Here is a 17,200-nt window from a genome sequence, read left to right on the forward strand (position 1 = left end):
GCACTCAAAGGCGGTGAAAGACATTCAAGAACCAACATTGGTGGAAGAAATAGAAGAATAGAAGAAAACTGCTTCAAGTACAAAAGACAAAGAGGGAATACCATAAAAATACAATGCAGAGTAGAAGAGAAAACTGGCAAAAGACGGCTCTCCATGGACAGAATTGAGAGCAAAATGGACAAGGAACAACATAGATGTGACCCACAAATGGAACTTGGCAAAAGGAGACGGAGGGCCTGATTCTGGCAGCCAATGCCACCAAAACCAGAATTGAACAGTCGACGACAGATTCCAAGTGCAGACTCTGCAAGGAAGCAGACAAAATGATGGATCACATCCTCCGCTGCTGCAAGAAGATTGCACAGACAGACTACAAGCAGAGGCACAACACCGTTGCTCAGATGATCCATTGGATCATATACCATCTGCCTGTAACAAAGAACTGGTGGGATCACAAGCTGGAAAAGAGTTACAGAGAATAAACACACCAAACTCCTCTGGGACTTCTGGATTCAGACAGACAGTTTTGGAGCACAAGACTCCTGACCTCACGATCATGTTAAAAAACCAAGTACGGTGTTGCAATCCCAGGCAGCAGCACGATTGAAGAGAAGCAACTTGAAAACTGGCATGATATGAGGATTTAAAGATCGAGCTGCAAAGACTCTGGAACAAGCCAGTCAAGCTAGTCCCAAGTGGCACTTGGCACCCGGGTGCAATGCCTCAAGACCTTGGCCTGGACTTAAAAACAATAGGCGCTGACAAAATTACCATCTGTCAGCTGCAAGAAGCCACCTTACTGGGATCTGCACGTATTATTTGCCAATACTAGTCCTAGACACTTGGGAAGTGTCAGACGTGTGATCCAATACAAAAGCTAGCCGGGTGATCTTGTTTGCTGTGTACTAATCTTGTTATGTATCTAATAATAATAATAATAATAATAATAATAATAATAATAATAATTGTATAGCAATACCTTTATAAAATAATATATATATAATCATATTTATAACAATAAATTTATACAATAATAATGTATTTATTATTATTATAAATAATTATCGCTTATAATAATTTATTATCTGCCTTTCCCCAAGGCCACAATATACCCAAATATAATGTTTATAAGATTGAGATATATACCATGTGTGTGTGTGTGTGTGTGTGTGTATTTTAAAAAATTGAACTTAGGGCAGTGACACTTCTGCAAAAACGAGTGGCTCCAGGTGCATTGAATGAATGCAGTTCAATGTTATGGGACTCCTGGGCATTGTAGTTTCCCAAAGTCTTGGGCCTTCTCGAGAGGTCTGAACAAATCCTAAGATTCTATAAGCAAAGTGGCGTCAAACTGCATTCGTTTCTCAGTGCGTTTCTGCACACTGGGAGCCCCCTGTTTTGAGGCTGAGAGAGTGTGGCATTGCCAATAGTTTTCCGTGGTTTGAGCAGGGATTCGAACCCAGGCCCTTCTTACCATGATTATGTACAGATGGCGCCAGGTTGTCCATGCACTGGATCAATATCACCATTTGTTTTCAGATTCGCTTCTTGGAAACTGCATCCAGTTAATCGGTGATATATTGGGTTACCGGAGGGGAGAAAAAAAGGCCACTTCCATTTGGATTTTGGATTCCCCTTCCAGTTCTATGACTTGTTTATCAACCCCCCTCTTAAGGGCTGCTTTCATCTAGGATTCCTATTCTCAGGGATTGGTCTAGATGGCCTTTCCAATGCTTATTTTGGCTTTTGAATAGCCTTTGGGTGCCCCTTCCAACACTCCTTTTGGTCTAGATGGCCTTTGGGTGCCCCTCTCAACGTGCCTTTCAGTCTAGATGGCTCTTGGGTGGCCCTCTCAACACTCCATTTGATCTAGATGGCCTTTGGGTGCCCCTCTCAACTTTTGGTCTAGATGACCTTTGGGTGCTCCTCTCAATGTGTCTTTCAGTCTAGATGGCCTTTGGGTGCCCCTCTCAATGGTCCTTTCGATCTAGATGGCCCTTCAGCACCCCTCTCAACGGTCCTTTCGGTCTAAATGACCTTTGTGTGCCCCTCTCAACAACTTTCAGTCTGGACGGCCTTTGGGTGTCCCTCTCAACACTCCTTTCAGTCTACTTGGCTTTTGGGTGCCTCTCTCAATGCTCCTTTCTGTCTAGATGGCCTTTGGATGCCACTCTCGATAGTCCTTTCAGTCTAGATGGCCTTTGAGTGCCCATCTCAATGCTTCTTTTGATCTAGATGGCCTTTGGGTGCCCCTCTCAATCCTCCTTTCCATTTAGATGGCCTTTGGGTGCCTCTCTCAATGCTCCTTTCCATCTAGGAGCCTCTCTCAATGCTCCTTTCCATCTAGATGGCCTTTGGATGCCCCTCTCAATACTCCTTTTGGTCTAGATGGCCTTTGGGTGTCCATCTCAACATTCCTTACAGTCTAGATGGCCTTTGGATGCCCTTCTCAATCCTCCTTTCAGTCTAGATGGCTTTTGGGTGCCTCTCTCAATGCTCCTTTCTGTCTAGATATTCTTTGGATGCCTCTCTCAATTGTCCTTTCAGTCTAGATGGCCCTTGAGTGCCCCTCTCAATGTTTCTTTTGATCTAGATGGCCTTTGGGTGTTCCTCTCAATCCTCCTTTCTATTTAGATGTCCTTTGGGTGCCTCTCTCAATGCTCCTTTCCATCTAGATGGCCTTTGGATGCCCCTCTCAATACTCCTTTTGGTCTAGATGGCCTTTGTGTGCCCCTCTCAACAACTTTTGGTCTGGATGGCCTTTGGGTGTCCCTCTCAACATTCCTTAGTCTAGATGGCCTTTGGATGCCCTTCTCAATCCTCCTTTCAGTCTAGATGGCTTTTGGGTGCCTCACTCAATGCTCCTTTCCGTCTAGATGGCCTTTGGATGCCTCTCTCAATTGTCCTTTCAGTCTAGATGGCCCTTGAGTGCCCCTCTCAATGCTTCTTTTGATCTAGATGGCCTTTGGGTGTCCCTCTCAACACTCCTTTCAGTCTAGATGGCCTTTGGGTGCCCTTCTCAATCCTTTCAGTCTAGATGGCTTTTGGGTGCCTCTCTCAATGCTCCTCTCGCGTCTAGATAGCCTTTGGATGCCCCTCTCAATTGTCCTTTAAGTCTAGATGGCCCTTGAGTGCCCTCTCAATGATCTAGATGGTCTTTGGGTGCCCCTCTCAACTCTCCTTTCGGTCTAGCTAGCCTTTGGGTATCCCTCTCAACACTCCTTTTGGTCTAGATGGCTGGGTGCCCCTCTCAATCCTCCTTTCCATTTAGATGGCCTTTGAGTGCCCCTTCCAACTCTCCTTTTGGTCTAGACGGCCTTTGGGTGCCCCTTCCAATTTTCTGACACTTCTTTTTCAAACCAAAGAGTAAGAAAGAGCGGCAAACTGAAGCTCAGCTTCTTGTAAATGAGAATCATAACGACACTACAGAGATCACGGGTTTTTGTGGTCAATTACACACGGCTTCCGATTATGGTGAGGGATGAGAAAGAGAAGCGTAAGTGAGCGTTGCAGGAATTGTGCGGTCCCCAAAGCCATAGGCCCCCACCTTCCCTACATAGTGGACTACTCCTTATGGGTTGCTTCGTAATATGGACTTCATAATATGATATTGTGGCTAGATTTTCCTGTGCTGGCTGTGGATTCTGGGCCCTGTAGTCCAAAATCTCTGCTATTCTAGGAGGCTGAAGGTCTGGATCTATCTTGCAAAACAATGCTATGTGAATATTTGGGGAAATTAGCATGGATTGCATCTGTCTTTTAAACAACTCCTGCTTCCAATATTCCCTGCAATTAATTGGGCAGAGCTACATTCCTCCCTGCAGGAAATTAAAATGGGAAAACTCCCATTTAATTTTTCAATCATGCTCATTTTTGTTCTTGCAAGCCGCCTCAATTTGCATGTCTCTGTTTTGCATAATTGCCTGGGATCAAGGTGTTCCTTTTCCTCCTTTGCAAGTGATTTGGATTTATTTTATTATTTGGCAAAAAGGAGGAAAACCACACCTTTCTTTGCCCCAAAAAAGAAGGAAAAATAGGGTGCAAAAGGAGGTAAGAATGAGATGGAATCCCATTGCCCTGCTCTCATTGGATGCTGGGAATTTTAGTCCTTTCCAAGGGAACTCTATTGGCTAGCTGAACTTTCCCCGCATTGTTTTGCCATGTTATGTGTGTGTATGTGTGTGTGTGTATGTGTATGTGTGTATATATATATATATATTCTGGAGCCCCCGGTGGTGCAGTGGGTTAAAGCACTGAGCTGCTGAGCTTGTTGATCGAAAGGTCGCAGGTTCGATTCCGGGGAGCGGCGTGAGCTTCCGCTGTCAACCCTAGCTTCTGCCAACCTAGCAGTTCGAAAACATGCAAATGTGAGTAGATCAATAGGTACCGCTCCGGCGGGAAGGTAACGGCGCTCCATGCAGTCATGCCGGCCACATGACCTTGGAGGTGTCTACGGACAACGCTGGCTCTTCAGCTTAGAAATGGAGATGAGCACATCCCAGAGTCAGACATGACTGGACAATGTCAGGGGACTACCTTTACCTTTACATTCTATTTTAATATTTGTATATTTTGGATTTTTAAATAGTATCAAAGCACTTTTCATGTCAGCCGCTTGGAGTCAACTTTGTGGAGAGGAAAAAGCAAGGTATAAATACACAAAATAATAATAAAAAATATTTAATTTTTATACTTTGCCATTTTAGGATTTTAGAAAGCTGGAGGAACAAAGTTAGAAAACTATCATTTCTTAAAACTAATCCACACTGGGTTTTAGTCCAAACTTGCAGCAAGTTGGAACCCCCGGTGGTGCAGTGGGTTAAAGCACTGAGCTGCTGAGCTTGTTGATCGAAAGGTCGCAGGTTCGATCGGCGTGAGCGGCGATGAGCTTCCGCTGTCAGCCCTAGCTTTTGCCAACCTAGCAGTTCGAAAACATGCAAATGTGAGTAGAAAAATAGGTACCGCTCCGGTGGGAAGGTAACGGCGCGCCATGCAGTCATGCCGGCCACATGACCTTGGAGGTGTCTATGGACAACGCTGGCTCTTCAGCTTAGAAATGGAGATGAGCACCACACCCCAGAGTCAGACATGACTGGACTTAATGTCAGGGCACTACCTTTACCTGCAGCAAGTTGTGAGTTGTAGTTTGGTGAGCTGGCAAATGTGTCATGTTTTTATCAATTGTTATTTAGATGGAAAACTAACCCCAAAATCAATTCCCTGATAAACAAGATCCTCTCAAAAAAGAGACCAGAAATACAATTTTTAAAAAATTGATTTTTATATATATGTATATATATAAAATCCTTTTACAGCAAGGCTTATTAATGCCCTTTTTATAAAAATAGATATCACATAATAAAAGTTCTGCACAGCAGACAAGTATCAATGAAGGCCTCCCAAAAGGCCTTTGTTTGTGCAAAGTCTCTCTAGTTGTGTAAACATGATCTTTTGTGAAAATCTCAAGTCTTCATATACAGTAGAAAGATTGCTACAAAAACACATCTCCGCTGTGATCCATATGTTTAAATAAAACGGGGGACAGTCCAGGTGAGGTTTTCTCTTGTGTTGCACGGCTTGCACACTCATGCACGACTGGAACCTCCATACTTAAAAAAACACACCAGGAATAATCCAATGTCTCTTGTGTTGCACGGCTTGCACATTTGTGCACACCACAAACTCCGTATCTGTTAAAACCCAAGGAGCAATCCAGACAAGGTTCCTTCTTGCACGGCACAGCTCGCACACTCACACACGATTTGCACATTTACTCATGCCTGAAACCTCTGCATGTTTGAAAACTCAAGGGACGATCAGACATGGTTTCTTCTTGTGTTGCACGACTTACACACTTGTCTATGCCTGAAACCGCTGTGTGTTTACGAAAACAAGGAACTACCCAGACAAAGTTTCTTCTTGCCTTGCACAAGTCACCCATGCGTGTATGATGGACACCTCCGAAAGGGAACCATCCAAACAAGGTTTCTTCTTTCTATGACACAACTTGTGTTGCACGACTCGTTTACGCCTGAAACTTTCCGCACGTTCAAAGACGACCAAGGAAGGTGCCTTCTTGCGTGGCACAATTTGTGTGTCGCATGACTTACACACATGTTTATGCCCAACTCCTTCCACGCGTTCAAAGAAGACCAAAGAACCATCCAAAGAAGGTGCCTTCTTTCTTTTGCACGGCGTGTGTTGCTCGCACAGTGACCAGCTCGTCATATCTTCTTGCCCGTGCGACTGGCCAATCTCCATCCCACTGGAGAACCTTTTCCATCTGCTCTGTGGTTTTCCACGAGACGTTTTCACAACCGACTCATCATAGCTTGAAGGGGAAGGCGGCCAGGTAGTCCTTCAGGACGGGATTGAGGGGCAACCGTGCGAGGCCCTCCTTCCCAGCAGCGGCCACAATGCTGTGACGGCAAAGCTCTTGCAAGGGTCGCACTCTCTCCTTGCGCAAGGGCCGCGAAAGCACTTTCCGCGGTGAGGCCACATAGTGTTCCAGCAGCCGGAAGAGGCACTCAAAGCCCTCCTCCTTGCCGCCGTCCAGGCTGAAGCGGCCGCCTCGGAAGAGCACCCGCACACTGGTGGGACCGGATGCCATGCGGACACTGACGGCAAAGAAGCAATTGTTCTGACGGCTGTCCCGCAACAAGAAGGTGCCCACCGGCTCAGCCCGGAGCCGCTCATGCGCCGCCGACACTGGGAGCGGACCCCAATAGAAGCCGCACTCCTCCAGCAAGGCGCAAGTGCGGGCGATGGCCCCAAAGTCCTCCTGGGAGCGGAAGGTCTGGAAGCGGGGGTCTCGGGGTGCTGCTGGGCGGGGGGCCGCATGGGGCACAAAGGGCAGTGGAGGTGGAGAGATGCCATGCTCCGGCGTCAGGCCGCCATGTGCCACCATCCTACAGTCCAGGGCCGCGGGAGTGGGCGCCCATCGCGTCCCCGAGAAGGGGGCCAGGAAGACGGGGGTCTCACCTGCGGGGAGGAGAAAAGAGGAAACGTTAGAAGCCATGCCAAAAGACACCTTTTTGCATGATTATATGATTTATTTATATGCTTCTTCTCTTCCCAAAGCAGCACAAAGCGGCTTGGACCACAGTTTACCTGCAATATCAATGCAGTTTACCTGCAATATCAATGTTAAAAGTCATGCTAAACCATTGTATTGTTTATATCAAGTATGTGCCTTTCTCCCAAATGGAACCCAAAGCACTGTGCAATATAAGTGGACCATGCTTAAAATAATTTTAAATTATTTTAATTATTATTATGTTTATTTACACCCTGCTTTTTCTATACACAAGGAGACTCAGGCTAAGTAGTCATGCTTAGCCACCAGTTTGTTTATTGTTTATATGCTGCTTTCCCCCAAAATGGATCCCAAAGTGGCTTGCAATACATAAAAGCCACTTACTTGCAATATCAATGGACCATGCATTGACTTTCAATATGTTGCTTATTTGCAATACCAATGGACCATGCATGAAAGCAATTGACTTGCATTATATTGTTTCCTGCACTATCAATGGACCATGCATAAAAGCCATTGACTTGCAATATGTTGTTTACTTGCACTATCAATGGGCCATGCATAAAATCCATTGATTTGCAATATATTGTTTACTTGCACTAACTGGCTTGCAAATATTGTTTACTTGCAATATCAATGGACCATGCATAAAATCCATTGATTTGCAATATATTATTTACTTGCACTATCGATTGACTATGCATACAAGCAACTGGCTTGCAAATATTGTTTACTTGCAATATCAACGGACCATACATGAAAGCCATTGACTTGCAATGTATTGTTTACTTGCAGTATGCATAAAAGCAACTGGCTTGCAAATAGTTGTTTATTTGCAATATATTATTTACTTACACTATGCATAAAAGCAACTGGCTTGCAAATATTGTTTACTTGCAACATCAATGGACCATGCATGAAAGCCATTGACTTGCAATGTATTGTTTACTTGCAGTATGCATAAAAGCAACTGGCTTGCAAATAGTTGTTTATTTGCAATATATTATTTACTTGCACTATGCATACAAGCAACTGGCTTGCAAATATTGTTTACTTGCAACATCAATGGACCATACATGAAAGCCATTGATCTGCAACATATTGTTTACTTGCACTATCAATGGACAGTGCATAAAAGCTATTGACTTGCAATATATTGATTAGTTGCACCATCAATGGACCATGCATAAAAGCTATTGACTTGCAATATATTGATTAGTTGCACTATCAATGGACCATGCATAAAAGCTACTGACTTGCAATATGTTTACTTGCACTGTCAATGGGCCATGTGTGTTAAAACCCATGTTAATTCACCAATCTGCTTATTTGTATCATTTGAAATAAATAATTATAAATAATACTTTTTTTTTTATTAAAACAGGGTCAAACTGCATCCATTCTGACCCACCCCTTGGGAAAACTTCCACTACCAGCATCAGATTTGCATTGGCGGTTAAAGTAAACGAAGAAAAATTCTGGGCAATCCTTTTGCACCTACAGTTTTCACACTCTAGGTTCAATGCAGTTTGGAACCACTGTAGCTCACCAAGGCTCAATGCAATGGGATGCTGGGAGTTGCAGCACTCTTTAAGCAAGGAAGGCTCTCAGGAAACTACAACTCCCATGATCCCATAAGACTGAGCCATCCAAAGGGAGGAAAGAGGCTTCTCATGCCTTGCATTTTGGGGGCACTTTATTCCAGCCAAAAGCCCTAATAATAATGTCTCCTTTGTGGAGAAAAAAGGAGATATAAACAACAACAACAACAAAATGTGAGCAACAGCATAAGGATTACCCTGGTCTCCTTGCCTAATGCAAACTAACCTCTTGCAAAATCTTCCTATAATACTATTAATATTAATATTAATAAAAATAATAATTTGGTGTGAATTTTCCAAGCTGTCTGGCCATGTTCCAGAAGCATTCTCTCCTGACGTTTCACCCTTATCTATGGTAGGCATCCTCAGAAGTGATGAGGTCGGTTGGAAAATAGACAAGGGAGGTTTATATATCTGTGGAATGATGTCCAGGGTAGGAGAAAAACTCTAAAATTACAACAGCACAACAACAGAGAGGAAACAAACAAGGACATCTAATCACCTCTCAACAAAAGTTTGCTCTAGGCACTGTCAGACCATTATATGCTAATCAAGGTGTTCAGTTGAAACATTCACACCTAGCTCCAGCAGACAAGAGTCCTTTGTTCCACCCTGGTCATTCCACAGATATATAAACCCCTTTTCCTAGTTCCAACAGACCTCATTACCTCTGAGGATGCTTGCCATAGATGCAGGCGAAACTGAGGCAGTGTGAATGTTGCCATTGATGACCTTGATTGGCATTGAATAGCCTTGCAGCTTCAAAGCCTGGCTGCTTCCTGCCTGGAGGGATACTTTGTTGTGAAGTATTAGCTGGCCCTGATTGTTACCTCCCAACAAAGGATTCCTCACAGGCAGGAAACAGCCAGTCTTTGAAGCTGCAAGGCTATTCAATGCCAATCAAGGTCGCCAACTGCAACTTTCACACCTAGCTCCAACAGCCAAGAGTTCTTTCTTACTCCCACCCTGGACATTATTCCACAGATATATAAACCCCACTTGCAGAGTTTCTAACAGATCTCACAACCTCTGAGGTTGCCTGCTGTAGATGTGGGCAAAATGTCAGGAGAGAATGCTTCTGGAACATGATCAGATAGCCCGGAAAACTCACAACAACCCAGTGATTCTGGCCATGAAAGCCAACAACAACAACAACAACATAATAATAATAATAATATAAGGCACTCCTTTAGTGCAAACTAATATTCTCTTGCAAGACCTTACAATAATAATAATAATAATAATAATAATAATAATATTACAATTTTTTATTATTACTATTACTATGCAAGCTAATATTGTTTTGCAAGACCTTACTATAATAATATTAATATTAATATTAATAATAGGTCTCCTTGCCTTAAGTGCAAACTAATATTCTCTTGCAAGACCTTACTATAATAATAATAATAATAATATAATTACTGTTTATTATTATTACTATTACTATGCAAGCTAATATTCTTTTGCAAGACCTTACTATAATAATAATAATAATAATAATAATAATAATAATAGGTCTCCTTGCCTTTAGTGCAAACTAATATTCTCTTGCAAGACCTTACTATAATAATAATAATATAATTACTATTTATTATTATTATTACTATTACTATGCAAGCTAATATTCTTTTGGAAGACCTTACTATAATAATAATAATAATAGGTCTCCTTGCCTTTAGTGCAAACTAATATTCTCTTGCAAGACCATACTATAATAATAACAATGATAATAATAATAATACTATAGCTACTATTTATTACTATTACTATTATTACATAATATAATTATAGTAGTGATAGAGAATATTAGTTTGCAGTAAAGGCAACCCAGGGCTCCTTGCCTTTAGTGCAAACTAATATTCTTTTGCAAGACCTTACTATGAGACCTGTGCCGGCTGAAGACAGACAGGTCAGAGGTTCGAATGCAGGGAGAGCACGGGTGAGCTCCCTCTGTCAGCTCCAGCTCCCCATGCAGAGACAGGAGAGAAGCCTCCCACAAGGATGGTAAAACATCAAAACATCCAGGAGTCCCCTGGGTAACGTCCTTGCAGATGGACAATTCTCTCACACCAGAAGAGACTTGCAGTTTCTCAAGTTGCTCCTGACACAAAAAACTCAATAATAATAATAAGATAATAACAATAATAATCCATTTTATTATAATTTCCCAGAGTTTAAAGCTGGCTACTTTTATCCTGGTATGATCAGACTGCAGATTGAAGAAAGGCTTCCTTTGTGAGGCTGAGAAAGCGTGACTTGCCCCCAAAGCGACTAAGAATCCCAGCAAAAGGAGTGTTTATGTATCTGTGTGCATACACATACACACACACAAAAGTACAATACAATAAAAAAAGTTCTCTTTGCAAAAGGTCCCAAATCCAGATCAAGGGGGCTCCTTAATCCGAATCAACCGTGAACAACAGTAACAAGACTGCATTCCAAGCCCTCCTCCTCCTCCTCCTCCTTCCCCAGGCACTTCACCTCAAATGACCCAACAGCAGACTTCAGGATTCAAAAACTGGATCACGCCCTAATCCGGATTTTTCTTTGAGGGGGGAAGCACTTTAATCTGAATCAACCCGATCCAAATCAAGCCCCTTCCTTTAATCTGAATCAACCAGGCCTAATCAAGGGGTCTCTTTTAATCCTAATCAAGGCACCCCTCTTAATCCGAATCAACCAGTCCTAATTAAGGGGACCCCTCCAATCCGAATCACCCAATCCGAATCAGGGTGTCCCTTTCAATCTGAATCAACCAATCCTTATTAAGGTACCCCTCTTAACCCGAATCAAGCAGTCCTAATTAAGGTAACCCCCTCTAATCCAAATCAGAGGGGTTCCTTTCAATCCGAATCAACCACTCCTAATCAAGGGGGACCCCTGAATTCGAATCAAACAGTCCTAATCAAGGGTGTCTTCTTTAATCTGAATCAGCTAGTCCTAATTAATTGGACACCCCTCTAATCCGAATCAGGAGGGGTTCCTTTTAATACGAATCAACCAATCCTAATCAAGGGGGACCCCCTAATCCGAATCAAACAGTCCTAATCAAGGGGGTCTCATTTACAGTCCTAATCAAGGGACCCCTATTAATCCGAATCAACCACTCCTAATTATCGGCACCCCTCTAATCCGAATCAACCAGTCCAAATCAGGGGTTTCCTTTTAATCCGAATCAACCAATCCTACTCAAGGGTGCCCCTTAATCCGAATCAACCAATCCTAATTAAAGGGACCCCCCTCTAATCCGAACCAACCAATCCAAATCAGGGGGTTCCTTTTAATCCGAAGCAGCCAATCTTAATCAAGGGTGTCCCTTAATCCGAATCAACCAGTCCTAATCAAGGGTGCCCCTTAATCCGAATCAACCAGTCCCTATTAAGGGGACCCCCCTTCTAACCCGAATCAACCAATCCAAATCAGGGGGTTCCTTTTAATCCGAAGCAGCCAATCTTAATCAAGGGGGGCGGCGGCTTTAATCCGAACCAACCAGTCCTAATTACGAGGACCCCCTTCTAATCCGAATCAACCAATCGGAATCAGAGGGGTTCATTTTAATCCGAATCGAGACGTTTCCCAGCCCCAAATGGCCCTACATAGAGGGGGGAGGAGTCTGGATCCGGCTCGAGGGGCCCCTGAATCCGAATCAATAACTAATTATACATAATTATTACATAATAGTAATGATATTTAATAATCCTCTGTCTCTGTTTTCACCTTTCTTTAGTTCCGGCTCAAGGGGACCTTGGAGTCCCTGCTTCTTTCGCTTCTGGGTCCGAGTTCGGGTCCGAGCCAAAGCCAGCACGGGGCCCGAGAGTCATCCCCCTCCTCCTCCTCCTCCTCCTCCTCTTCCTGCGGCGCCTCCGCTCTCATGACTCTGCCTGCCTTTTAACGCAGCGGAATGGCTTTTGCTCTCTTGGCCACGCCCCTTTTCCTGTCAATCAGGCAGGCAGGGAAGAAGAAAAGGCGGGACTTTCGCTTTCACTCTCATTGGTCGATTCCGGAGAAGAGGGAGAGGGAGGGGCTGCCTGGCTCCAAGAAGGAGGAGGAGGAGGAGGAGGATCCTATGGACAACTATTACATATATACTATACTAGCATTCCCCTGCCAGGCCCCAATATATGTGTTTGTGTGTGTGAATCATATATGTCTATCTATGACTGGGTGACTCCTTGTCAGGAGGGCTTTCATTATGTCTGGAGAACAAGCCCTATGAGGAGCGGCTTAAAGAGCTGGGCATGTTTAGCCTGAAGAAGAGAAGGCTGAGAGGAGACATGATGAGGGCCATGTATAAATATGTGATGGAGGAGGGAACAGGCTTATTGACTGCTTCTCTGGAGATTAAACCCTATGAGGAGCAGCTTAAAGAGCTGGGCATGTTTAGCCTGCAGAAGAGAAGCTTGAGAGGAGACATGATGAGGGCCATGTATAAATATGTGAGAGGAAGACATAGGGAGGAGGGAGCAAGCTTGTTTTCTGCTTCTCTGGAGACTAAGCCCTAGGAGAACAAGCCCTATGAGGAGCGGCTTAAAGAGCTGGGCATGTTTAGCCTGCAGAAGAGAAGCTTGAAAGGAGACATGATGAGGGCCATGTATAAATATGTGAGCGGAAGACATAGGGAGGAGGGAGCAAGCTTGTTTTCTGCTTCTCTGGAGACTAAGCCCTATGAGGAGCAGCTTAAAGAGCTGGGCATGTTTAGCCTGCAGAAGAGAAGCTTGAGAGGAGACATGATGAGAGCCATGTATAAATATGTGAGAGGAAGTCATAGGGAGGAGGGAGCAAGCGTGTTGTCTGCTTCTCTGGAGACTAAGCCCTATGAGAACAAGCCCTATGAGGAGCGGCTTAAAGAGCTGGGCATGTTTAGCCCGAAAAGAGAAGCTTGAGAGGAGACATGATGAGGGTCGTGTATAAATATGTGAGAGGAAGTCATAGGGAGGAGAGAGCAAGCTTGTTTTCTGCTGCCTTCGGAGACTAGGACGCGAAACAATGACTTCAAATTACAAGAAAGAAGATTCCATCTGAACATTAGGAAGAACCTCCTGACTGTGAGAGCTGTTCAGCAGTGGAACTCTCTGCCCCAGAGTGTGGTGGAGGCTCCTTCTTTAGAGGCTTTGAAACAGAGGCTGGATGGCCATCTGTTGGGGGTGCTTTGAATGTGACTTTCCTGCTTCTTGGCAGGGGATTGGACTTGATGGCCCATGAGGTCTCTTACTGCCTGGGGGAATCCCTTGTTGGGAGGTGTTAGCTGGCCCTGATTGTTTTTTATTTGTTACCTCCCAGCAAAGGATTCCCCCAGGCAGAAATCAGCCAGGCTTTGAAGCTGCAAGGTTATTCAATGCCAATCAAAGTGGTCAATTGCAACTCAAGAAGACAAGAGTTCTTTCCACACCATGGACATCATTCCACAAATATATACACCCCACTTGCCTAGTCTCCAACAAACCTCTGAGGATGCCTGCCATAGATGTGGGCAAAACGTCAGGAGAGAATGCTTCTGGAACTTGGTCAGACAGCCCAGAAAACTCACAGCTAATATTAATATTGTGCTGTGCAGTTATGCAACAAATTATTTGCATTGCGGTGGTGCATTATATATAATTGCAATTATGCCCCATATTCTTTGCATTGTGGTTGTGCATTGCACACTCTTTGCTGCACTTTGTTGGTCTTCGTGTAGGGGTTCTGAACCGATGCCAATCTTTCCAGCTTCTGGAGAACTATAGCTCCCAGGATCCCTTAACCAGCTTGGGAAAGGGGAAATGTGGTACTTGTAGTCCCAAAGCCCCTTTGCAGCAGCCTTTTCCCAGAAACAACCTTTGGCAGAACTTGCAGCCAGGCTTTATTCCTGCCATCATTTGCAATTCCCAGAAAGCAGGAGCAGCACCCTTTTTTATTGCACCTTGGCTTCACTTTTGCTTTTCCTTCCTTCCTCCCTTCTTCACTTTTGCTTTTCCTTCCTCTCTTCTTCTGAGCTTCTACTTTCGGTATCCGAGGAGGCCAACCCTTTGCAGCAGTCATGAGCAAACTTGGGCCCTCCAGGTGTTTTGGACTTCAACTCCCACAATTCCTAACAGCCGGTAGGCTGTTAGGAATTGTGGGAGTTGGAGTCCAAAACACCTGGAGGGCCCAAGTTTGCCCATGACTGCTTTGCAGGGATGAAAAACGGAAAAATAATATCAGAACAATAAATAATTACTATCCTTATCATGCTCCAAATATTTGCATCAGGGATCAATAAATAATATATTGCCAATTGATTGTTTACGACATTCCTCCCTTGTCTTGCTTTGCAGAGAAGGAGAGATTGCATTTACTATATCAACATTCATTGGGAACTTATGATGCATCTACACTGTAGAGTTAATGCAGTTTGGCACCACTTGGATGTGCCGTGGCTCAATGCTATGGGAATCCTAGAGAGTTGTAGTTTGCACTTGGAGGCAACTGAGGTCTTGTAAAAGCATAGCCCCTGGGATTCCCAGAGCATTGAGAGATGTGGGTTCAAGCGCATTGATTTCAAAGCAGGGATGGGCCCGAAATGCCAAACTATAACTCCCAGGGCTCCATAGCATTGAGAAAAGGCCGAAACTGCACCAATATTCAAGTATCGGCACGACTCCAAGGCCTTGCAAAACAACAAATCCCGGGATCAGATTGCAATGGGACCGTGTTGGTGCAAATGTTGCAAAACAACATTAATTCAGCATTTATATATATATATATATATATATATATATATATACACACACACACACACACACACACACACACACACACACACACACGAGGGGCGTTCTTTCAAGATTTCCCCTGACTCACTTCTATTTATCACAGGACACTGAAACTGCACATGTGTAATGATATAAGGTTACATGCCAATTTACAACTCAGAACAGATCACGGATAAGGAGCCCCCGGTGGCACAGTGGGTTAAACCCCTGTGCCGGCAGGACTGAAGACTGACAGGTCGCAGGTTCGAATCTGGGGAGAGGCGGATGAGCTCCCTCTATCATCTCCAGCTCCTCATGCGGGGACATGAGAGAAGCCTCCCACAAAGATGATAAAAACATCAAATCATCCAGGCGTCCCCTGGGTAACGTCCTTGCAGACGGCCAATTCTCTCTCACCAGAAGCAACTTGCAGTTTCTCAAGTCGCTCCTGACATGAAAAAAAAAAAAAACCAAAACGGTCTTGATTGTACATGTTGTGATGTTGGTTTTTATTGTGGTTTTATGTTGTTATAATGCTTATTCTGTATCTTGTTATTGTGTGTACTGTCTTGTTGTGAACCTCCTTGAGTCGCCGCTAGGCTGAGAAAGGCGGTATACAAGTATAGTAAACCATAATAATCTATATAAATAAAACTGTAATGTTTGTTTGTGGGATTAACAGAACTCAAAAACCACTGGACGAATTGACACCAAATTTGGACACAAGACACCTAATAACCCAATGTATGTCCTTCACTAAAAAAAAATTGATTTTGTCATTTGGGAGTTGTAGTTGCTGGGATTTATAGTTCACCTACAATCAAAGAGCATTCTGAACCCCACCAACGATGGAATTGAACCAAACGTGGCACAGGACTCACATGACCAACAGAAAACACTAGAAGGGTTTGGTGGAATTGAACCAAATATGGCACACGGGAGTCCCATGACCAACAGAAAACACTAGAAGGGTTTGGTGGAATTGAACCAAATATGGCACACGGGAGTCCCATGACCAACAGAAAACACTAGAAGGGTTTGGTGGAATTGAACAGAACGTGGCACACGGGAGTCCCATGATCAACAGAAAACACTAGAAGGGTTTGGTGGAATTGAACAAAACGTGGCACACGGGAGTCCCATGATCAACAGAAAACACTAGAAGGGTTTGGTGGAATTGAACCAAACGTGGCACACGGGAGTCCCATGATCAACAGAAAACACTAGAAGGGTTTGGTGGAATTGAACCAAACGTGGCACACGGGAGTCCCATGACCAACAGAAAACACTATAAGGGTTTGGTGGAATTGAACCAAACGTGGCACACGGGAGTCCCATGACCAACAGAAAACACTAGAAGGGTTTGATGGAATTGAACCAAACGTGGCACACAGGAGTCCCATGACCAACAGAAAACACTAGAAGGGTTTGATGGAATTGAACCAAACGTGGCACACAGGAGTCCCATGACCAACAGAAAACACTAGAAGGGTTTGGTGGAATTGAACCAAACGTGGCACACGGGAGTCCCATGACCAACAGAAAACACTAGAAGGGTTTGGTGGAATTGAACAAAACGTGGCACACGGGAGTCCCATGACCAACAGAAAACACTAGAAGGGTTTGGTGGAATTGAACAAAACGTGGCACACGGGAGTCCCATGATCAACAGAAAACACTAGAAGGGTTTGGTGGAATTGAACAAAACGTGGCACACGGGAGTCCCATGATCAACAGAAAACACTAGAAGGGTTTGGTGGAATTGAACAAAACGTGGCACACGGGAGTCCCATGACCAACAGAAAACACTATAAGGGTTTGGTGGAATTGAACCAAACATGGCACACGGG

At 44.1% G+C, this 17,200-nt stretch overlaps 1 protein-coding gene across 1 annotated transcript; it reads right to left on the minus strand.

The window, feature by feature from the left end:
* Window positions 1–5,262: 5,262 nt before the first annotated feature.
* On the minus strand, window positions 5,263–12,520 carry LOC132782089 (suppressor of cytokine signaling 1). Its single transcript, XM_060786759.2, has 2 exons — window positions 12,358–12,520; window positions 5,263–6,981 (listed from the first exon to the last, which is right to left on the minus strand). Exon 2 carries the CDS (start codon window positions 6,905–6,907, stop codon window positions 6,326–6,328), a length of 582 nt encoding a protein of 193 aa, XP_060642742.2. The 5' UTR covers window positions 6,908–6,981; window positions 12,358–12,520; the 3' UTR covers window positions 5,263–6,325.
* Window positions 12,521–17,200: the final 4,680 nt, after the last annotated feature.

The sequence above is a fragment of the Anolis sagrei genome, chromosome Y (genome assembly GCF_037176765.1).
Source record: "Anolis sagrei isolate rAnoSag1 chromosome Y, rAnoSag1.mat, whole genome shotgun sequence".
NCBI classification, from domain to species: Eukaryota; Metazoa; Chordata; class Lepidosauria; order Squamata; family Dactyloidae; genus Anolis; species Anolis sagrei.

What these genes read in the sequence shown, in the direction of transcription:
- LOC132782089 (XM_060786759.2), bottom strand. Translation starts at nt 6,907, where the DNA reads ATGGTGGCACATGGCGGCCTGACGCCGGAGCATGGCATCTCTCCACCT.